The sequence below is a fragment of the Falco naumanni genome, chromosome 2 (assembly GCF_017639655.2).
Source record: "Falco naumanni isolate bFalNau1 chromosome 2, bFalNau1.pat, whole genome shotgun sequence".
NCBI lineage: Eukaryota > Metazoa > Chordata > Aves > Falconiformes > Falconidae > Falco > Falco naumanni.
The window spans coordinates 24,191,470-24,215,806 of NC_054055.1; the positions used below are offsets into that span (position 1 = coordinate 24,191,470).

General features: G+C 38.7%; 1 protein-coding gene across 1 annotated transcript in view; it reads left to right on the forward strand.

Moving 5' to 3' along the window:
- The window catches only part of TRPC6 (transient receptor potential cation channel subfamily C member 6), a 98,321-nt gene extending 74,444 nt beyond the window's left edge, over nt 1–23,877 (forward strand). Inside the window, exons 6-12 of the mRNA XM_040584497.1 lie at nt 1,387–1,614; nt 4,813–5,077; nt 7,984–8,179; nt 9,815–10,018; nt 17,380–17,463; nt 19,341–19,416; nt 20,921–23,877. Coding sequence (XP_040440431.1) covers nt 1,387–1,614; nt 4,813–5,077; nt 7,984–8,179; nt 9,815–10,018; nt 17,380–17,463; nt 19,341–19,416; nt 20,921–21,072 — 1,205 coding nt within the window. The 3' untranslated portion in view covers nt 21,073–23,877. The remainder of the gene's footprint in view (nt 1–1,386; nt 1,615–4,812; nt 5,078–7,983; nt 8,180–9,814; nt 10,019–17,379; nt 17,464–19,340; nt 19,417–20,920) is intronic.
- The last annotated feature ends 460 nt before the right edge of the window (nt 23,878–24,337 follow it).

Sequence of the window (24,337 nt, forward strand, 5' to 3'; positions counted from 1 at the left end):
CTGAACATTCAGCGGTAGATCGTTCCATCCCTACATAGGGGTGAAATGAATACTATGAACACTACTGTGAGCTGACCCATTCAATTTGGTGATGCAGTACTATTCAGCATCAGAACTTGAGCACAGATCCTCAACAATATTTTAGCTGTCTGATTCCGATTTACAAGTCAATAGCATTTAGTCCAATGGGGTTTAGATGCCCAAATATTTTAAGGATCAGTGTTCTGGTTGGTAGTTAAGTCAATAATATGGGAGAGTTAAGTTCAAGCTAAGTAAATCTGTTTCCATTCAAGAGTTTATGCATTTAAAATATTCTGCTTTAGGAGTTCTCTGTGATTGAAATTGGAGCCATTTGTACACCAGCTGATTCTTATAGCTTTAAAAGACATGGAAAATCTTTATTTATTCCATCATAAAGCTGTTTATAAATTAATATATAATTGTATATTATAGGAATAATAGGGCACTTAGATTTCTGAATATTCTATAAATATCAATGTTTTCATCTGATAATACAGGAATAAATAATAATTTCCCAATTTGAAGTTCTATTTTGCTTATTTAATCTGGTTTTCTTTATTTCAGTGTCATGCATAAGACTGTTTATGAAAAATTGATTCAGTGCATACAGATATTGCATTGAATTTCATTATGTAATTAACATCATAATTGTCCTTATCTGAAAATGATGAAAAGTTCCTTCAGACAATTTGATAAGTATAAACCCCAGTAACATTATTCCAGTTCAGTTTTTTAACTCTCTTTAGAATCCTAGAAGTGTAGCTCATGATTTAATAAATTTTATCTTAAAAATTTATTAAATGATTTGCTCAATAAAAAGGATGTCGTAAATGAATACTGTACTCATATTTTATTATTAAGGGAGGATAATTAGGAATCAAACAGATACCTTTGCCCTACTGAAGAAGCATTAGGTCTGATTCTTTCATGCTCATTTGTCACATATATTTGCAATTTCAGTAAAAGAGACGGTACCAAGAGTATTCTGCAAATAAGAAAATACGAGTTCTGTGATTAGTTCTACCACTGCTGTATGATCATGCCAAAGCATTTCTACTCTTTCTGTCTCTTCCTGTGTCTGTAACAGATGGTAGTACTCACATCCCGTTCTCTTTGAAAGCTTTTGTGGTTGTACAGGAAATAAGAGTATGAAAGATTGCTATTATTACTCATATGAGAAAGATGTATTGGAATGTATATGAACCGGCAGGTTCAAGGATTTTAGATCGTGTTTGAACTTCCACTGACCAAAATTGTTTTGAGTTTGACTGCAACCGAGAGCATATCCTATACATAACAAAAAATCAAATAAAACAGATGTGAAGATAAAAGAACACACTTGTTTCTCTGTTCTGTCTTACGCAGGCATGATATGGTCTGAATGTAAAGAAATTTGGTCTCAAGGTCCAAAGGAGTATCTTTTTGAGTTATGGAATATGCTTGATTTTGGTATGTTAGCAATTTTTGCAGCATCATTCATAGCAAGGTTTATGGCATTTTGGCATGCATCCAGAGCCCAGAACTTCGTTGATGCAAATATGAAAGACCTGACAAGTCCAACACTGGAGCCCAACATAAAATACTACACCTTGGGTGAGTTGATTGCACGTGATTAATATTTACTTCTTGGGCCAAGATGTATTAACAAGTCTCTAGTTATATCTACAATGTACTACTTAAAAATTCCCACCCCTTCTGTTTCTCATCCCTACTATTTGATCACAATTCCCTTGGGCTGTGTTCATACATCTCTTTGGGGACTGTTCTAGACATGAGGCACTGAAATGATCTAAGATCAGAACTCCCCACTGTCACCCCACCTCTTTTCAAGATTATTTTAATCCAGGTCATTTGATCTGTTGTTACACAGTGCTGTCCTGCAAAGACTTGTGTTGGCACAACTGTGAATGTGATGTACTGTAATGCAGGGGCAGAACTAAGCAATGAGACGCAGGAAGTTCTTAAACCTGCTTTGTCAACATAACCAATATATTTTTAATATATTCTTTGTTCATTGTATTATTTTAATATTTCTCAATCCACTCACTTTGCCAGCAAGAGATAAAAGTCTTAGTAAACTTGCTTGGCATATATGAGAAGTGACTAGAAGTTATTTTGCCCAAATAAGAAAAAATTAAACTGTTTACTTGTGTTCGCTCTCCATACCACCACATCTCTTTTCTCTTTAGTAGGTATTTTTCTCTAGATGCTGAAATATGTCAGTTTCTGTCTCTGCTGCATGCCTTAAATACTGTTTCTGATAAGGTTGCATTTCTTCATTATCTAGGCTGTAGAAAAAGCAGAACAATTAATATATCTATTCTTAAACCCATTAAATTTTAGTCTTAAAAATTCTACTGGGAAGTTACAAATTTCACATAAGTTATAAAAGCAGCTAGTTAAATATTAATTCAATTCTCAGTAACACACGCTTGAAGAATTTGCAAACAGGGACTGTTGTTTATGTTCACAGTTTCTGGGTATGACAAAGCACAAGTCTTGTAACTCATTTATGCTGCATAATACTGTATCATCTAGCAAGGCAGTTTTCATTGACATCAGTCATGAGCTGCGACTCTTATGCACTTAAGCAGACTTGAGCCATTTTTTAGTGTATGCACATACACTGAAGTCTGCTTGGAGAATTATCTAGGTATGGTAGTGCTAACATGGTTAATATTAATAGTGAATATTTAATGCCACAGGTTTTGTCATAGGCTAGCAAACATAACTTTGTGGACTCCAGGTTGAACATGAGTCAGCAATGGGCCCTTGCGGCAATGAAGGCCAACGGTATCCTGGGCTGCACTGGGCAAAGCATTGCCGGCAGGTCGAAGGAGGTCATCCTTCTCCTCTACTTGGCACTGGTGATGCCACACCTGGAGCGCTGTGTCCAGTTCTGAAATCCCCAATAAAAGACAGACAGAGAGATCAGAGAGAAGGGCCTATAAAGGGCCGTAAAGATGAAGGGACTGGAGTGTTTCTTATATAAGAACAGGCTGAGAGAGCTGAGACTGTTCAGCCTGGGTAAGAGAAGGCTCAGGAGGGATTTCATCAATGTATATAAATATCTGAAGAGAGTGTGCAAAGAGAATGTGTTTTTCATTGGTGCCCAGGACAGGACCAGAGGCCATGGGCACAAACTGAAACACAGGAGTTTTCCTCTGAACATCAGAAAATATTGGTTTACTGTGAGGGTGACTGAGCACTGGCACAGGTTACCCAGGGAGATGGTGAAGTCTCCGTCCCTAGAGATGCTCAAATGCCATGTGGACATGATCCTGGGCAACCAACTCTAGGTGGCCCTGCTTGAGCAGATGTATTGGGCCAGGTGACCTCCAGAGGTCCCTTCTCATCTCAAACTTTCTGTGATAATACAGCTTATCTGGAAAGATAAAAGACATCTGGCTACTAGCCCATACTGAAACATCTGCCATCTTTGATTTTACTTATCCATGAAATCTGAGGTAAAGCTAACATAGGTATGTCTGCTTATGTGAAAATATGCAGTCTTTTGCCATATAGACATTTTATCATTTGAATATAATGTGTATTTTATTGAGAAGCTCAATAAACAAAAGCATATGTACATACTTGCAAGAAACATAATAGCTACCAAGGCAATGAATACGTGCTAACTGAGCCTTGCAATGCCTAAAACCAGTCATTCAGTACTTTGTCATGATACATGAATACTGGCATGGCAGCAAGTTCTTTGAAGAATATAATTTCCTGATATCTGTAAGGACATCTTGAATAGTGCTCAGCATCGCTGGGTATGGATGTATTTTAAAGCTGTACAAATAATTGACTTCTTATTGAATGGTTATGTGTCAGTTAACAGCTCAAATTAGTATTTTTCCAAATGCCAGTGATTGCCTTCATTGCACTCTAAATTATTTGTTTCCTTTTCTGCCTTTACCATAAATCCAGGTAGCAACACTCTCATGAAAGGTAGGTAACCCATCCCAGGTTAACCTCTTCTCTTTGCTTTGAAGCACAATAGTGTATTGAATTTAAGCCTCCCACATCATCATATTCCAGCAAGGAAGTTTTCTGAAGGGTATTGCATTGGATTTCTTCTTCTGACACTTTTCTGTAAATATTTCTTTAAGTACAGGTTTGAACCTGTATGTTCTCTGCAGTTGAAGGTGTTTTCTGTCAAACAGCAGCATCACATTCGTTCATTGACAGAATGAATGTTCAAGTAATTCACACAAGTGGATTAGCTTCAACAGAAGAGATTGATAGAAGTGATGATAGAAAAGGTGATGGAAATGGGTGTTTGGCCTGTGCCAGGAAAAGGCCATTACCGTTTCACTATGAGTAAAAGTACGGAGTAAATAGAAAAAGTAGAAAAACTTTATTGTTTCAACAGTTTTGGAGTTGTGGATGGTATTTAATGATTTCAGATCCCCACACCAAATGAGTTCATTTTGAGTAGCTCAGATAAATTGCATTTCTACTTCAATTTATTCAGTTTTCATCACCTGACACTGTAAGTTAAATTTTGCTTAAATTCTCTAATAGGCTGGGATTGAAATCCCAAAAAGTTACCTCAGTGATCTTAGAGTCCACTTTTATAATCAATGGAGATCTAATCAATACAGCCAGTGGAGCTGTGAAATGGTCCTGTGAGCACTACCTGGCTCAGTTTCGTTGGGTAAACGTAAGTGTTTGAGTTGCCCAGGGTTTCTTCCCTCACCTCCAGCTGCTGTTCCAAAAAGACCTCCCATAGATCTGTACAGATGTTTTGAAATATTGACAGAAATTCTCATCTTTTGTTTCTAGCCAGAATCAACTGGGATCCATCTGATCCTCAGATCATATCTGAAGGCCTGTATGCAATTGCAGTAGTGTTAAGTTTCTCCAGAATAGCCTACATCTTACCAGCTAATGAAAGCTTTGGACCACTGCAGATATCACTTGGCAGAACTGTGAAAGACATCTTCAAGTTCATGGTGATATTTATTATGGTGTTTGTGGCTTTCATGATAGGCATGTTTAATCTCTATTCCTACTATCTGGGGGCAAAACAAAATGAAGCATTCACAACGTAAGTACACCTGATGAAACTGTAATGATTGTGGGCTGGTTTTATGTAAAGTCAGTTGTTTGCATTGTATGTGTTGTTTACTAATTGCTTTATAAGGTTTGCATCTCTTAAAAATGTGTTTGTCTTGGATTAAGTAGTAATTTTTGCTCTTGTTACTGCTGCTTAAAGGCTATATTTGAAATCAGAATGAGCTCTTGATCCCAGCAGTGCTATGGTAAATCAGGAAAGAAAGGGTGGGAAAGGTGGGATGTAGTTGCCCTTTACATGTGATAGCAGCCAGAATGCCTGTACCTCTGTCTAGGGAGAGATGGTGGGCCAGTGAGAGCTTACAGATCAGGATGAGAGGGAAGACCCACATGGGTGACATTGTAGTGGATGTCTGCAACAGAATGCCCGATCAGGAAGACAAAGTAGGTGAGACCTTCCTCAGACAACTGGAAGAAGACTCACACTTGAAGGCCCTGGTCCTCATGGGGATTTTTAACTACCCTGATGTCTGCCGGAGGAACAATACAGCAGGGGACAAGCAGCCCAGTTTCTGGAGGGCACTGACAATAACTTCTTGACACAGGTGATTGAGAAACTGATGCATGGAGGAGCTTTGTGACACATGACTTCTACAAACAAGGAAGAACTGGTTGGGTACGTGAAGGCTGGAAGCAGCTACCATGAGATGGTGGACTTCAGGTTCCTGAAAAGACAGAACAAAGGAAATAGCAGGACCACAACCCTGACCTTCAGGAGAGCACACTTTGGGGCGTTCAGGGAAGAATCTCGTGGGATGAGGCCCTGAAGAGAAGGGCAGTCCAGGGAAGCTGACTGATTTTTAAGAATTGCCATTTCAGTGCTCAAGATTGGTCCATCTCAACAGGCAGGAATCCAAACAAAGGTGTTGGGAGGCCTGTATGCATGTATAAGAGTGATTGATAGGTCATCTACTTGTGATGCCACTCAGAAGGACCACGACAGGCTTGAAAAATGGGCTGACAGGAAATCTGTGAAGTTCAACACAAGGAAATGCCACATCCTGCCCCTGGAGAGGTAGAACACCAGGCACCAGGACAGGCTAAGGCTGACCAGCTGGAAAGCAGCTTGGCAGAAAAGAACTTGGGGGTCCTGGTGGACACCAAGTTGACTATGAGCCAGCAGTGTGCCCTTGTGGCAAGGCAGACCAACAGCCTCCTGGGCTGCATTGGGCTGGGGAGGCTTATGAAAAACCAAAAGGACCTCAGACCCCTTACACAGCACTGTACATGCCAGATGAGCTGGCAGCGCAGCCTGCAATGGCACTCCATGCACAGGGCTTGTTCCCGGGGTCATTCAGGGATTCCGGGACATAGGCTGGGTCAGACCCTGAGCCTGCAGGACAACATCCCGCCTGCAAGGGCGGTCAGCACCAGCACTTCAGAGCCCAGCTGCAGCGGCTCCCTACACACGTGGGAGCAAGGCTGGTTCCTCCATCAGGTGCTACTGTCATCTGTAATTGAAGCAGCCTAATCACTACAGTGTGATACACATTATAAAATATTTGTAATTTAATTCAGACAACTCTGATTATTCTTACAGTAAAAAGAAATAATAATCTTATCCCTCTTTTAAGCTCTGGCTTTCCATAGTTTCCAATGGAAATAACCTGTTGAATCTTGAGAGGTGAAAATAGATTCCTTTGGGGTTTGGGGTTTGGGTTTTTTTTTAAAGTCTTTATTTCCTTGGCTGTTCTTTTTTTCTTCTGCCACCATAAGAACATAATTCTGAATTTACTCTGTCAGGAGTTACTTGGTATACATTTGTCATGCCTCTCATTTCTAGCTGTGATTTTAACATAAATCACTTGAGTGGAAACTCATTCTTTTCCATGCTCTGCAACCCTTGCCCACTTAATTTCTGATTGTTCTGATATTGAAGCTAGAGCTGTTATGAAGTATACTCAGCCAGGAAGAAAACTTGGCCAAGAGGGAAAACTTTTTTCTAGTAGAAAACTACTTTTCTAGTATTACGAGTTCACACAATAGATAAAGTACCTAAAACTCCTACTCACAGATGGAATACTGATAAAATATTATAAGCAGAGAATTACACTCACAACTAAAAATGACATTTCTTTTAACTTTTTTCCTTCGCAATAATGCAATAAAATAAAATAAAAAATGCTTTACAAAATATGCTTTTGCATTTTTTGGACATGGGGAACTGAGATCTCTTAATCAAAGCAAGAGAAAGTATGTCTTCAAACAGGTGGAGGTAGATAGGAAAAATACTTCAGAGGTTTGGACTCATGTTTATGTATATATATAAACTGATGAAGAGGAAATAAATGTATTTAAAAATGAACTAACCTGAAAAAAAAATTATCAGTATCCCCACACCATGGCTTATTACTTCTACCTTGGATTTGTGGAAAAGTGAAAACTCAACTGGAGGATTGTGCTCTGTGAGACCATTTTTTGAAAAATGCTGATTTGCTGTCAGACATGCTGTCTTCACAGTTTCAGAATGTTAGTCATAGTACTGGTGAAATAATAAATACTAAGTCATCTAATAATGCGATTAAAGTATTTACAGGTTGATCATTTTTGTTATTTACATTCAGATTATCAGCAAGTGTGTAGCATGTAGATTAAAGTAGCTAACAAGTGAATCATTGTCATCTTTTGAGGATGAATATAACCAAATCAGATGTCTTTATGGTCAGTCCTAAATATTCGGAATCTTATATTATGAAACAGCCTGTTCCTATCAAAATAGGTAGTCCATGTGTTCTATAGAATATCACTGTGATAGAGTTCTACATTGTGATAATGGAAAAATTTCTACACTGTACAAAAAATGGTAACTGGCAATCTATACAATAAGAATATACAGCTTTTCTTCAGTAACCTATGTATGTATTCATTTTCTCCTTTTAGTGTTGAAGAAAGTTTCAAGACATTGTTCTGGGCTATATTTGGACTCTCGGAAGTTAAATCAGTTGTCATCAATTATAAACACAAATTTATTGAAAATATTGGTTATGTTCTTTATGGAGTCTATAATGTCACCATGGTCATTGTCTTACTGAACATGCTGATTGCAATGATCAACAGTTCATTCCAAGAGATTGAGGTAAAAATTCCATTTGTGATGAAGCATCACCAAATTTACTGTTATAGCTAATTGTCTAAATCTTCTGGAAAATTTTCTTGTTGACATCTTATTTAAGAAAAATAACACAGAGGCTTTTTGAATATATTAGGAGAAAATATTAATTCCACTGTACATTTTATGATAAAGTACCTGGAAATTATGCAGCTGCATGTGCATGCAATAGTAAGAACTAGACTTTACTAAGAAACTGCTGTTGAACTGTGTTGTGTTCCTGAAGAGGATGGGCTATGTTGTGTGATTTTGTGAATCTTTCATTTGCCTCATTTGCAGTTATTATTTGAGTAGTGTCCCTCTTGCTGCAAGGATGTTCTCGTTCCTATACCTTGACCTTGCAAGCAAGTCTGTAACATGCTGTTTTCTTCTTTCATTTAAACAACTGTTCTAGTTCTATTCAAAGAACAAAACTTTGCTTGACAAAGTAAGCAGCAGGGCTACTGAAAATCAGCACGAACTTTTGCATACCATGGAAAACCAAGAGCTAAGTAATTATCATTGTTTAGAAAAAAGGAAGCAGATCTCAAGGAGCTAGGCCATCCCAGCTTTTCCTAGGTGACACCTTTGCCACAAAGCAGCAGACTCAGGTTTGACACCACTCTGGTCCTAGCTTCTGGGCTCTGGTTTGGGGCTGTAGCGTTGTCCAGCTTGAACAAGAGCAACACATTCTCTAGGGATGTTCAGGTTCTTCTGACTCAGGAGGCCACAGAACAAACTATCAGGTTCAGAACAATAAAAAACAGGCTGTTATCCAAAAATATGGTGAGTAGATTCAAACAGCTTCTAAAAACAGCTACAGCAATATTAAGTCATGTCCTTGAACATGACGTCAGTCCTTTCTGCAGAAAATTCTCTTGAACTTTACAGGGAGAATAAAGTGAGTGTTTTGTCTATCATAAATGTTAAGCATAAACCATGGTGATGATAGCATATCTGATTTAATCATATATTCAAGCAACTGGAAGGAATTAGGTAAGAGTCATCTAATCTTTTTTAACTTTGTGTGTAAAGTAATGGAGTAAAAATTTAATTTAAAATTCTATTACAGTGTTATCTCAAAAAAAAAATTAATTGCTACAGAAGAGAACAATAATATAAGACTGGTAGTCTCACTGAGATAGTTCCATTTTTGTTACGTTAACATAGGGGTTTTCCTTTTTATTTACTGAACATGAGAGTGTTCTAAGCAAATGGCTACTCAGACAAGCCCTAACAGATGTATATGAGTGTTGCCAAGCTTTAACTTGGGCTTTGTATTGTGTGCTTTTAAGTCAGAGCTTTCTTTCTTACTAGCATGCTTTTAAAGAGCACCAAATAGAGAGGTCTGTCTTTGTGATCCTGTATTGCAGACTGTTAGCACTTAGTCTGGAGTAACCAATGTTTAAATCAAATCCACTTTGTTCTGTAATGGCATTATTTTAAATGGATTAATAAGAAGTTCCATTCATTGAAATTCGATTTTCACAGATTAGAAACAAGCTCTTGATCTGTTTGAGATTAACTTCAGCCAATTACACTCAAAACACACATAAAGTTTAGTATCTTCAATACTCAAGGTGGTATTAATAGTGTATTAACAGCAGTGTTTCTGTTTTACAGGATGATGCTGATGTAGAGTGGAAATTTGCAAGGGCTAAACTTTGGTTTTCTTACTTTGAAGAAGGGAGAACTCTTCCAGTACCCTTCAATTTAGTGCCAAGCCCAAAATCTTTGCTGTATCTCCTACTCAGAATCAAAAAATGTATTACTAAACCATTTCTGTGCCAAAAGAAAAGCTTCCAGGAGGATGCAGAGATGAACAAGGTAATTTTATAATCTGTGTACTGACTGCTAATTTTAAAAGACAGAAACAATTTTAACCTCATTTTTGTTGTTGATTTGTTTTCTCATGGATTTCCCAACATACTTAGTCCCTGCTGAAGTCAGTCTCTATGTACAGGCTGAAATTCTTACTTTAGTTTTTAACATAAGTATTTGTCTACATCTGTCAACAGTTAATTCCAAAAGTACCATTGTAAATGTACAGTTCTTCCCGCTGCTTCTAACAGAATCAGAGAATAATTCAGGCTGGGAGGGATTTCAGTCAGTCAGGTCTTGCAAACTTCAAAGGCTGGAGATTGCACAACCTCTCTGAGCAGCCTGTGCCACTGCCTGACTGTCCCTCATGGGAAAAAAGTTGCTGCTTCTACCTGTCATTTGAATTTGTCCATTGCCTGTCATCCTCCTGTCCTGCACCACTGTGAAGAGCCCAGCTCCATCTGCTTAATGACCTCCCTGTGCAAACTAGGGGCTGCTCTTGGGTATGCCTATAGCCATCTCTGCTTTGGGCTGAACAAGCCCAGATCCCCCAGTGTCTCTTCACAGGGCAAGTGCTCCAGCCCCAAACATCTTGGTGACCCTCTGCTGAACTTGTTGCAGTTTTGTAACATCTTTCTCACCGTCCCCTAAGTCCCCCAGGTCCTTTTCTGCAGAGCTGCTCCCCAGGCAGCCAGTCCCCAGCCTGTCTTGTTGAAAGAGTTATTCCTTCCCATTTGTCCTTACTGAAATTCACAGAGTTCCTGTCAGGGCTGTCCGCCTGGATGGTTTTCCTGCCTTCAAGGCTATCAGCTTCTGCCCACCCCCCTTGCCACCCCTCCCATCTCTCACCCCCACCCATTTATCTGTGTCTGCAAACCTGACAGGAGTGTGCTTTGACACCTGGTCTTTGATAAAGATGTTAAAAAGGGCAAGTCCCAGGATAAGATCCCTATACTATTTTCTAAGCACAACCACCCAGCCAGGATTTTGTCCATCTAGTTGTCCACCCATCTAGACAGTAACATCCTAAATTGAGTACAAGAATATTTTAGGATACAGTGTTAAACCCTTGCTAAAGTCAAGGTAGATGACTTCTCCAGCTCTCCCTTCACCTGAAAATTCAGTCATTTTATCTCAGAAGGTCATCCAGATGGCTAGATGGGTTTTATTTTTCATAAATCCACATTTACTTTTCCCAGTCACAATCTGCTGTTCCATGTGCCCAGAAATGTGTTCCAAGAGGTCTCAATCCATTATTATGCCAGTTACTGAAAGGAGATTGAGTGGCCTGTGGTTGCCCAGATCATCATTTAGAGCTTTTATGGAGACAGGTTTGACATTTGTCTTTCTCCAGCCTTTGGAGACCATCCCCAGTCTCCATGGTCTTTCAAAGATGATAGTATATTTGCAAGGACTTCATCTTCTCTCTCAGTACCTGTGGATGCAGCCCATTGGGTCCAATGGACTTGCCTGGGTGCATTGGACTGGGTCAAGTAACCCCTGACTGGACCCTCCTCCACAGCCAGTCATTCTCCTTGAATCTCATCATGGTTGTCAGTGGAAGAGTAAAAGAGAGGAGAAAATGGTTGCAATCCTAGAAGGAAAAAACAGAGCTATAGGGAAAAGTCCCATGCCTCTGCCAAGCCTCTGCCTCTGGTTAAGTTTGTAATAGTCTATAAAAACAAACATGTTGCAAACACTGTGACCAAAGTCAAGATTATTATTAACTTAAGATGTCTTGTGTGCGCTACTGGTAATTTTTCTAGCTTTTCACAGGTCTGACTTAATTTTATTTGGGAAATCTAATCCTAATGTATTTAACAGAAGTGATACTGCATTTGCTCAGTTTTTTAGTGATTCCATCGTTTGCAAAACTTTTCACTAAGCTGCTTGATGCAAGTTGATTTCACAGCTCCTGTGAGTGATCACTGAAAGTCATCAATGAAAAATCATGACTTTAAGGAGATGCATATGTTTCAAATTTAGTGATGGTGCGAAACAACAAATCATATTTTTTTTCTAATTCACTCGATTTGTGACTTTGAAAAACTCCTAAGTAATAAGAAGCTTATTTTTAATGTCCTTTTAAAACAAAATTTATGTTCCCATAAAACAGGTACTCTTCAAAATCCCATTCTTACACCCTAGGTAAAGAAGCTGGATTTTTATCATTCCTTTCCAAAATTATATTCAAACCTAGCAATGCAGATGGCTAGAACGGTGCAAAGTGTAATAATTACCAATTCCAGATAAAACAGTAACAGTTGTGTCTGCCTTTACAGCAGACCCTCTGAAAGAGGGCTGTAAGGATGCAACCATCATTTATCAGATTTTTTCCTAACCCTGAATTAATTTTTAGTTTTCAAATATTAATACTTTCCACTCGTTGCGGATTGTAGTATAACTATCATAAATTAAATGCGCTTACTCCCCAGCCAAAGAAGGCATAATAATGTGGTTGCAAGTCAAATGAATAAGAAAGCTTTATGCTGAAAAACATAAAGCAGCTGAGTTGCATCTATTAATTCCTCAGCTCTTCTAGCGGGGTGACTGATACTGCCAGATGATTACATTTTTGCTTACTTTTGGACTGCCACATACTATGGAGCTAACTTTATTTGACTTCGCACTTTTTAAAAGTAGCTAAAATGTTTTTGTGTCACATTTTGACCCATTGTTGATGATACATTATTGTTGAGGCTCTTTTATGGCATCTTACCAAAGGCATTCTTAGGCTTTTTAGGTTTTGACTTTGGACTCACACTGTGCTGAGCAGGTTGGTGCTAAGCAAGGAGCTGCTTGTGCAAGGAACTGCTATAAATGCAATGAGCTGTGCAAAGATAAGAAAACCTTTGCAAAACCAGACCCAAGAGCTGGTGGCTGTGGCTGTGCTGGTAGGTTAAATGTGATAAGGAGATCATCTGGGCACTGAGGCCAGTTCAGCAATGGCTTGCTCCTATTCAAGTAGTTTTCCTCCCAAAGTACAGTTGCTGCAAGGTATCGTCCCCAGACCATTCCAGCTGCCAAGCTGTGCCTAGGGAGAGAGACAGTTGCTCTGGTGCAGGTCGTATTGGGAGGACACTAAAAGTTAGCTGATAGAAGACATTGCATTGCAGTACCCAGAAATGTTGACATACACCAGAGTTTACCGATTCAGACCCAGCCTGTGGGTCTGTCTCCTGCAGAGCCTGCCTCTTCTCACTGCAAAAGCAGCTGCAGCACCATGTCCAGTGTAAAGATAAGAATTGGGATGGGAAGGGAGAAATTTCTGCCCCCAGAGCCAGCTCTGCCCTGATTACCAGTGGCAGAAAACGAAGCCAGATGTCCTCAGGACTGAACGGCGAGTGATGTACATAGCTGTGTTCAAACTGTAGCACACCAGGAATTTCTTGAGACATATCTACATATAATAAAGGCTGTGAAGGTGTTTTCTTTCAGGCTGTTGATTAAAACAAGCAGATTTCTTCTGGTTCAGGCTACAATTAGTGTTTTAAACATCAAGTGAACAAGAAACTCAAACCAAAAAAGGGGAGAAATAAATGAAAAAAGGGGTGGGTTTTAAAGAAACCTACTTTGAGTTGTATTCTAAATTGAACAATTGACTTGTGAGTGAGAAAGTTCATGGTTTACGAGTCACAGAGCTTGTTTATTCTCCTGAGCTAAAAACCTAGTGGCAGATGATGTATGTAAGCCTTTTTTCTGAAAATATGACTCTTCAGAATATAAATGAGGGACAACTAGTTATTGAAATAGCTTTAAATCCTCAAACAAACAATAAAAAATATGTTAACTTTTCCTTTCCTAGATAAAATGGTGTTTATGAAATTTTCACATGTCTGGTTATGGTAGTACAAATTGGGTCATTTTTAGGGAACCCTCCCTTCTGGTCCAAGCACATAGCACTTACTGGCATTCAAAGTCATCAGACGCTTCCAAAAACTGAGATTTAGGACATTAACAAAGTGATACACAAAACAGCTACAGTAATGGCATTAATGTTCTGATTTCATTGAATTTTAAGTAATGCTAGAGAACGAGAAAATGAGAAGAAAGTTTGAAGAATAAGGTGTTTCCTAAGAGCAATGCTCTATGTATGCTGCACTTCTTTCACACAACACTCCTGGAGGAGGGTTATTTTTGTTAGGGTTTATAACGTTGTTTTATTAAAATTACATTTTTTCCCCCCAGAGTTACTCGTGCAGATGTTCAGTAGATACTAGCTTAAAAATATAAATTCTATTTTAGTCATTAATGTCACAGGCTGAGTTTAGTAGTAATTTCTGAGAGAGGAAAAAGCCACAGGAGTGAAGCTTAAAGAGAGTTTAAAAATTTTGTGTAAAAATGGAGTTATAATGAAATCTTGGCAATCTCTGCCACCAAGTGGTCATTCAGCAGTGTGCAATAGATGTTCTGTCCTGTTACACATAATCAGATGTAATGAAGTTGTATACTTCTGATTTACCTGCCAACTTTAAAGGTGCAGTCTGTAGCTGATTAAAAGTACATTATTCTGTTCAAAAAATGCAGAGTGCTGAAGGGTCAAAGTTTAGATAAAGATGATACAGTGTGTCTTGTTTTTACAAATTTGCAGTCTCACTTAACCCATTTCACCACATCTTACTGATTTTGCTATTTCAAGTGAAATTCAAGTTTTAGTTAAGCAGTGGATTAACTTTTGAAATCAACCAATGTACCATAAATTTGAACCTGGTAACTGGCATCACAGGCTCCATTTAAAAGACATGATAAATGCTAAAAAATACATAATAAAATTCAATACATTTATAGATTATATGTAAACTGGTAAGTAATGGGGTCACGAATGGTATGACATCTGCAGAAAAAGTCGGAGAACCACAAGGGCTGGGACACCAGCCACACGGCTGGAGCCCAACTTCATGCCCTAGGGCAGCTTTGGCCAGGGCGACTTTCCTTTGCCACTGCAGAGGAAGCACCCTCTTACTCTACTACATTATTTCCGAAAATTGTGCATTAGGAAACCAGGAGCTGAAAAAGCAAGAAGGTTTGTTTTTTTCTCTTTTAATCTAGTAGTAAAGGTGAGGCCCAAGAGAGTATTATTAGTTCTAAAATCTTGAAAGACATAGTGATTACACAGTCATTTATACTCACTAGCCACTATTTTTTATTATAAATCAGATGTATGGTTTAAGTTTAAACATTTAGATAAACGTATGTTTTCTAATATATAACCAAAACATTTAAGGTACCTTTTTTCAAGCAAGAAAAAGCAGCAATAACTTGCCCTTTTTATACATCTTAAATTCAATTTCCATTCAGATTCAGGTTAATAGGTTAGAGATAAATATAAATTATGTATTTATCTATTTTTATATTACTGTATGTCTTCTATCATTATTTTCACTTAGTCAAATAAACATCATCTGAATATATTTTAATGTTTTAAGAAATATATGTATATAGGTATTGTAAATCTTTCTAAGGAACAAAAACAAATTCCAAATTCAGTGTAAGCTTTATATTAATTGCAAATTAATATATTTTACCAGTAAGTGTAGTGTTTTCTTCAGGAAAAAGATATCAAATTACAAACCTGATCTAGAGAAAGCTGTCCCTGTCCATGGCAGGGCAGTTGGACTACATGGTCTTTAAAGGTCCCTTCCAACACAAACCATTCTATGATTCTATGAAATGCTAAATGAAATCTAAAAATATTTAAATTATTCCCTGTTTGCAGATTCATGAAGACTTACTTGCTTTAGTGTTTAAGTGAATATAAAGTTATTTGAAATTCTAGAAAACTAGAAGACTTTTAAGGACCAAGCTGTGCAGCAGCTAGGAGAATTGAGAATTTTAATTGATGTCCTCATTGTTGGTTAAACTACTGAATCTGATGCCTCATTCAGCTTTTTTATACCTATATAATTCCCATTTTTTTTATTTTAGTCTTTGTGTTAGAATAAAGCCCCTAAAGCTCTCTGCTGAGTTGTTTTTATCATTTTCTACTTGGCATCTGGTGTATATTTATCACATATTTCATATTCCTACTTCCATTTATTATCAAAAGTTCAACTATGGGAAGTTCCCACTATACCTCAAGAAGTTTTAGTGCTTTCAGTTGCAGGAGAAATGGCTACATGAAAGCTTTAGCCTTCATTAATATCAGGCATTGTTTTGTGGGCTCCCTTGATGTGTGATGTTCCTGTACAGCTGCATAAGCATCTAACCCTTTCGTGCTTTCCTCCCTACCAAACTATATCCCAGCGTATCCCACATATTATACCAGGCTTCAGAGTACCCCAGTTTGCTTATCTATAGGTGCTTGGTGCATTAAGACACAGAGATAACCAATGTGGAGAACCTCACTGGAAGTACAGCATGATGCCACAGGATCTGAGACACTCCAGCGATAGCCTTGTGCTTTAAAACAGTACAAATTTTATTGGACCATGTATAATTAAAGAGAACTGACTTTTTTGTAATGGTCCCACTTACTCCTCATCCAGATCAATCATTATTTATATTTAACTTTTTTTTTTTAATTTCTTGCACTACTACTCATTGAACTGGCCCCATTATCAATCTAAAGTAGTATCATTTGTTTCATTTTGACAGTTGCTATTCACTCTTACTGCAGCCTAGTCATTCAGCCTGAGTCTCAGTTCACTGTGCTGTAAAGCTCCAGTCCTTCTCAAAGGTGTAAATCAGTAATTAAGCATGCAAAATGCATCCTCCGTGTTTCATTGGGGAATTATACCCTTTCAGCGCATGTAGGAAAGAAAATGGGACGCAAAAATGTCAGCTGATAATTTTGTGGTCCCTGGCATGAACTGCATAACCACTTACATTCAGCCGTTAGCGTAAGTAGAGGGGAGAAGCAAACTCCTCGCGTATTTTGTGGTAGTGGAGGTCACACTGGTTATGGGGAAGTGCTATGAAAGAAAGGAAAGGGATAATTCTGCTGTGTCACCTTCCTTGGCTTCTCCCACTCCTTGCCTTGACTCTCTCTCATCCATTGCCTACAAAGCTGTGCTGAACCAGTGCTGCCTTCCTCCTGACGTGGATCCCCTTCCTGCGACCTGAGGGACAAGAGAAAGCTCAGGGGGAGGTGGCTGCTCAGCTCTGGTCCCTTGTGCATGTTGGGAGTAGGTGGCAGGCAGAGTAAAGATAGAAAACCTCCCATTTCTCACTTTCCTGCATCACAGTCTGAAAGGGTTTGTTTCGACTCTGGTGATGACATTCTGCACAGGTATGAGGACTTTACCACAGTCATTTAATACTCCCCAAATTGAGCTTAACAGTTAATGTTCTGTCATATGATAGATGCATGAGGTAATTTTACCATATTGTGCTTCTATTTTGTACTATAAATAATGTTTCCATTTCAGCTTGGTCAAAGGAAGCAATCAAGTATAAGAAGCTCAGATGAAATCCACTTAAACAGTTTAAACAATCCTCCAAGGCAGTACCAGGTAAAAAAAAAAGAGTTTATTTTTAAACAAAATCAAGAAGTAATGGAACTGGCAGACTGACAGCATAAGGACAGTTTTGAATTTATGTTAAACAACATGAATCAAGAATAAATCCACAGACCTTGTATATATCAGAAATAAATGCACTGATTTAGGTATTTGCCGTACAACCTGAGGATGTTTGTATCTCCTCTTTGTTTCTTAAATGGTATTCTTATAGTGCAATATTTTAAAGTGCTTGAAAAATGTTTTTAATTTTAGAGACAGATTGAGTTCTCAACTGCACAGCGCGAATTAAAAAAACCAGAATCTTCCCGTTCCATCTGCTGAACCAGCTCAGCTTATTGTGTCACACATCTACATACGAATACCTCAAGCACTGCAAATGTCTCTCAGCCTTTATGCGATCAATAGTCTGTTTATTCTTAGTCTTGTAAACAACTGCAGTGAGCCTTTGTGCAGTTACTTGAAAAGAGACCCAGCACAGTCCACGTAAAGCTGAACTGTTCTGGTTCAGAGGTTGCTCCTTTTCTTCCTGTAATACCACAAAGCAGGTAGAAAGGAAGCAAGAGCTGCCTGGGCAATAGAACAAGACTATCTGAATGCATAAGGGTATAGAAAACAGGTATACTTGTTTTAACTATAAAACAGAAAAAAAATTTTCCCCTTGTGCAGGCTAGTTCTGCAGTGTCTGCGTAAGCCTGTTACAAAAATTCCCTGACTTTTACACAGCCTATCTCATTATGATGCAGTGATAGATACTAAGGCTACACATTTATCCCATAAACGTGAGGATGTGTGGCTTTGTATTTGAAACTTTCTCAGATTATCACAATAAACAGTACAGCTGCTGACCTTGCAAGCACGACTGTAGTGATGCTCTGGAACCACTAATCTGCGATGATTCACCTCACAGTCACCTCCAGTCAGGTCTGTTACTGTGAAGACAAAAGCAGATACATAAACCTATGTATATTTTATATCTTATAATGAAACCCAAAGAGTGTTGTCGTGGTTTACACCGTATGAAAATATGAAACCCAAACATAGAAGATAGGTCCTCAAAGGAAATTAGATACCTTCTTCTTACTCAAGTAATTTGAACTAATGAGAGAATCAGGGGTGGAATAAATTTTTCCTGGAAAGGTGAAATTTACATCTAAATTTGCTGGCCTAGGTTCCCCTTTTTATTAGCAGAGAGGGCAGTCATTCTAATAGTGCAATTTATTTCATCAAATTTAGCTGTCTGACATGAACTGTGCTCTCGGGTTTGCTTTTTCTATCCACAAAGGGAATTAAAGGTGACTACCGCAGATACATATATTTACATTAAAAAATATCTGTATTTGCTTAGATGAGTCCCAGCTGACATGTTTAAATGACTCTTAGAATTGTGGGTCCCATTTTCTCTAGGCCTCACAGTAGGAATAAGAAAACTTAGCAAATATAATATAAAAATAGATTAAAATAAACTGATGTCAAAAGAGTTTAGCAATTAGCACTGCTAATCAAGAGTCATAATCATATTCTGGTAGCAATAAAGGCTAGAGGGTTTCACCTACGTGGACATCAAAGCTGCATCTGTATTATTCATTCTCACAGACTCCAGTAGTAGATTAAGCTTCATGAATGATAACATTTGTAAGACGTGTTTAGTTTGTAAACTTTCGTGTTCATATACGTGCAGAGTCATGAGTTTAAATATCTACTGTAGATGTAAGGAGAGATTTTGACATTATATTCTTTTAACCTGGCAAGTCCTACACTGAAATGTCTGAATGCAACAGAAGTTAACAAAGTTTATATTTTGAAATGCCATAGCAATACTAGAAAGTCCAACTTAGAAAACTTTCTTTTTCTTTCTTTCTTCTCTGCAGAAAATAATGAAACGTCTCATTAAAAGATATGTACTGAAAGCTCAGATAGATAAGGAAAGCGATGAAGTCAATGAAGGTGAGTATGCTGATGCATTGTATGTATATCTAACCAGAGAATCAAAACAAGCTAATTAAAGTGGTTACATGTGCCACTTGAAAGAAATGTTTCCAAAATACTTAATCCACTTGACATGTTTACAAGTGCAAGATGTAAAATTAACATGAAATTGAAGTTAAAGAAGACATGTGGCTTTCTGTGTCTGTTCTCCCATCAGAAACTCTCACTGATCTGATAACTTCTTGTGAAAAGTGTTTCTGCTTCTAGTAATGCCCATGCATTTCCCATGGTGAGGCTGTATTTAATGCAGCAGCTGATTTGGGGCACCCCTGTACGAATTCTCCCTTGTGTTCTTATTGGGGGTTCATGCATGGGGGTACGCATGCTTCAGATATTTTTGGGTGTGATTTATTAGCTGTAAACAGCTAGTGAATGCACTTCCAGAAATGTTCTCATCTGTTTGCACCTCTCTGGTGTCGGAAAGATGCAACGCGGCAGGAAAGGACCACTCTCTTTTGAACAGTGAGAGGCCAGGAGGACTCAGGCACCCCTGATCTGCATGATCTGCACAAAAGGACCTGGGTGTATTGTTCAACAGCCAGCTGAGCATGAGCCAGCCGTGTGCCCAGGTGGCCAAGAAGGCCAACAGCATCCTGGCTTGTATCAGAAACAGTGCGGCCAGCAGGACAAGGGCAGGGATTGTCCCCCTGTACTGGGCACTGGTGAGGCTGCACTTCAAATACTGGGTTCAGTTTGATCCCCTCACTGCAAGAAAGACACTGAGGTGCTGGATCGTGTCTAGGGAAGGGCAGCGGAGCTGGTGAAGGGTCTGGAGCACAAGTCTGATGGGGAGCAGCTGAGGGAACTGGGGGTGTTTAGACTGGAGAAAAGGAGGCTGAGGGGAGACCTTATCGCTCCCTACAGCTGCCTGAAAGAAGGCTGTATGCAGGTGGGTGTTGGTCTCTTCTCCCAAGTAACAAGTGACAGGGCAAGAAGAAACAGCCTTGAGTTGCACCAGGGGAGGTTTAGATTGGATATGAGGAAAACATTCTTCACTGAAAGGCTGTTGAACCATTGGAAGAGGCTGGTTGGGGAGGTGGTTGAGTCACCCTCCCTGGAGGTATTTAAAAGACGTGTAGACATGGTGCTTAGGGAAATGGTTTAGTGGTGGACTTGGCAGTGTTAGGTCTATGGTTGGACTTGATGATTTTAAGGGTCTTTTCCAACTTAAATGATTCTACAGTTATATGACCTCTCTTGAGCAGCTTCCGTCTAATGGATCATTTGAGTTTTGTGAAGTGATGTGATCTCTCACACTTTTGTCTTCAGATTTGTTTGGTTCCTGAACTGCATTTTCATTTCCTATCCCTAAGCCACCATTCACCAGCAGGCAGCAGAACATCCAAGTTTTCTGTTTCAGTGAAGACATCCAGAGAAAACTGGATGATAACTGATAACTGTGAGATACTTGGATATGCTGGTTTTCCTTTGTTTCTTAATAATCTTCTAATATCCATTACAGGTGAACTGAAGGAAATTAAACAGGACATCTCAAGTCTCCGGTATGAACTCCTTGAGGAAAAATCTCAAAATTCTGAAGATCTGGCAGAACTTATAAGGAAACTTGGTGAAAAACTGTCAATTGACTCTAAGGAAGAAGAAAGCAAGAGATAACCTAAATGTTTTAAGAAATGCAACGGAACGTTAACAATTCACTTAAAGCCATATTTCTGTTTTTCTCAAATCTAGCTCATATTTCTAGAACAGATTTGGAAATTAAATCATTCCAATTCTTTACTGAAAAACCACAGTTGCAAATCCTCTAGGTTTACAGTAGGGAGGAGATACCACTCAAGTAAAGGTATTTGTTCTTTACCTGCTGAAGAAGATTGAATTTGAGGTAATTTTAATATTCAATTTACCTCTTCTAGCATTCAAGTGGAACCTTGGTAAGCCCAGTCATGAAAGGTTAAATGCATAAATCTAAACTTTTCCTACATTAACTGGTTATTTTTGCAAATTTCCTTTTGTAGACATTCTTAGGTACATTTTAGTGAAGCAAAAGAGAGGAATTTCAGGCTGTTACATATTTGTATCAAAACTTATTGAATTTTTCAAGCATTCTGAACTAGCAAAAAAAGCCTCTAACTGCCTTTGTAAAAAAATGTGCATGATATTAAAGTGATTTATTTGAATATTTCCTTGAAGAGGTAAATACCAGAATACTCACAGCACTGTGTTATACTTTTCCCTACTTATCCTTGTTATCACTGGACTATCCTGAAAGATACTTAAGTTCCAAGGGGAGTTGGTACATTAAGAAAGAAGTATTTTTCACCAAGTTTATTGAAAAGCTATTGCTGAGGCCTGAAAAAAACCCTTCTTTAATCCAAAATAATTAAACCTTGAAGTTCTAATCGCTTTGAGAACTCCCAAGTTTTACAGCTTTTACGTCTTGAACCAACACTCCTAAAGTGTGGGGTGAATGTTTGAATGTAGAGCTGGTAACATGTTTGTTTGAAATGGAAGATACTAAAATGTTAGGTGCAAACCCTCTCTCTGGATTCTGGGAACATCATGCATCAGGCACCATTTTCCCTGTGTTTAAACTTGTTTAAATGATTGAATTTTGTTCAGATCTATCCTTTGCAAACAAATCCATGTTGTTCCAAAAATTCATGAAATCTCATATTCTATGGATTCACATCCCTTGTCCTTTTTTCCACTGGAGAAAGCTCAGCTCTTGTGCTGTATTCCCTAGGACTCCTTCAATGAAGGATCTTCACTCCATGTCATCAACAGAAGCCTGTAACGCTTCCACCCTGCCCACTGCAATACTTCTACGTCTCCTTCTGTTAAACTGGACAAGAGGTAGCCCATGCCACATCTGGCTGATAGTTGTGTGGCTGGCCAGCTAGTATGTCCACGCAGGACAGCCAGCTGGTTTCTGTCTCTCCAGATAGATACAGGCTAAATTCCATCTAATTGTTCCCTCAGTTAATACAGTAATTTGAGTTTCTCTCTTCTGACAATCACCAATTCTGGGACTGTTAGAAGCATATATTACGTTGGGGATCTCTGCTCCTCTTTAAGCTTGGTTGAAATTAGTGAAAGGGCTATGAAAAATTGTAACGGGAACATCAAGATGTATAACACCTGTAAAGCCTTTCATACAGAAAAAAGGCTGAAAATGGCTTGTCAGTAATTGCTATTAAATTGGCTTTGTGAAATTTATTTATTGTGGAATGTATCAGAATGTTTATGCCTCTCCCTTTCAGGCTGGAAGTTCTTTTTTAATGGGTTTGGGTTAGTTTCTAGCCAAATTTACTGATAGTCCCTTTTTAAAAAATTGTTAGTGAAGTCACTATGTCTTTTCAGGGAAAAAAAGAGTGTATTAAACCAGGTTTTGAAATCACATGAGGACAGGTGGAGGTGAGGGGCTGTGTCCTGCCTGGAGAGGCACGGAAGTTGCTGTGGAGGTCAGCCTGCCCTTTGGGGGGTTTGTCATGGTCTGGGGGACCTGCTTAGCCTTCTGCTTGGCCCATGAATTTAGCCACAAATGGATCGTGTGGGACGATCTGTGTCCTGTGGGCCTCAGGTGAAACAAACTCGGGGTTTAGAAATTTTAAGGCTCCTTCCTCTGAAGGAGGAGAAGGAAAGTGAGATTTCCAAAGGCAGTGGAACAATTTGTATTAAACGTCCAGTGTGCTGGCCTGAAAAACTATGAGGTATGGAATAGCCAGTTTCAAAACTGGCCTTTGATGATGAAAAAGCATTACCTCATAACCTGCAGTATTTCCTGCGGTAATCAGCAGGGGCTACTGCAGACTCTGAGATGACCTGACCTACTGGTCTTTGGCAGAAACGCTCTGGCTTCTGTGTCAGCTGTTGCATGGAAACCGAAGGCAAGCCGGGGCTGTCTCAGGCTGGAAGGCAGCATGCTGCTGCCTTCACTGCCTTTCGTCTTCTGGACATTCCTGCCTATATCCCTGGGCCAGGGTGGGACACTGATTTTGGGTTCCTGCTTGAGTATTTTTGGCCTGGTTTTCTGAAGCAGTGAGCACTTAGTGCAGCTCCACTGAATGACCCTGTTCGAGGCCATACTACTCGAAGCAGGTCTTCCACCTTTGACAAGCTCTTCAGAAAATTTGTTGGTCAGAACCTGAGGTAACAAGGACAGTCAAAGTTCACTTTCAGTAATCTGATGTCTTTATTTTTGGTCATTGCAATGTACAAGTTGCATCTGCAGTCTAGTGCTAGATGATGGTAAAACCTTCAATCTCCGTAAAGCCAATGTAAGGAAATACATAAACACAGTTTAAGATCCAGGCACTTTTAAAGTCAAGTTTTTTATTACAGAGGTAAAATGTACACTGTGAATTTGTTTAAGCCCAAATTTTGACTTACCTTAATACTAAAAGATCATAATGTATATATTGTATTTCATGAAGAAAATACATATGGATTTTTTTAATTCAATGAAGATATTTTATATGTAGTTATTACTTATGGAACAATTTGTTAAATATATTTGAAGAGGTCTATTGCCAAATGTAGTGTGATAAGCAATGTAGTATTTAAAATGAGCACAATACCAAATATATTATTCTGATAAAAAAATTAAATATACCAGACTCAAAATACTGTTGTGATGCATTGTATGAACACATTGGTCCTTCACTACGAACCTTTGGCTGCTTTTCCTTGGAAGTCAGCACCAAGACAAATAAGGCAAAATACTCTAATTTGCTAGCAATACTAGAACAAAACAAGTTTCATGGAAGGAGTAAAATTCTTTTCATACTTGATTAGGCTCAAGGTCATGTATTTTGTCTGCTCTGACTAACTGTGACTGATGCTAGATGTTTTGGATCACCTGTAGTAGGTAACAGATAATTTGCATCCTACATAGTTCTCCTGGTTTCTAGTAAGACAAGAT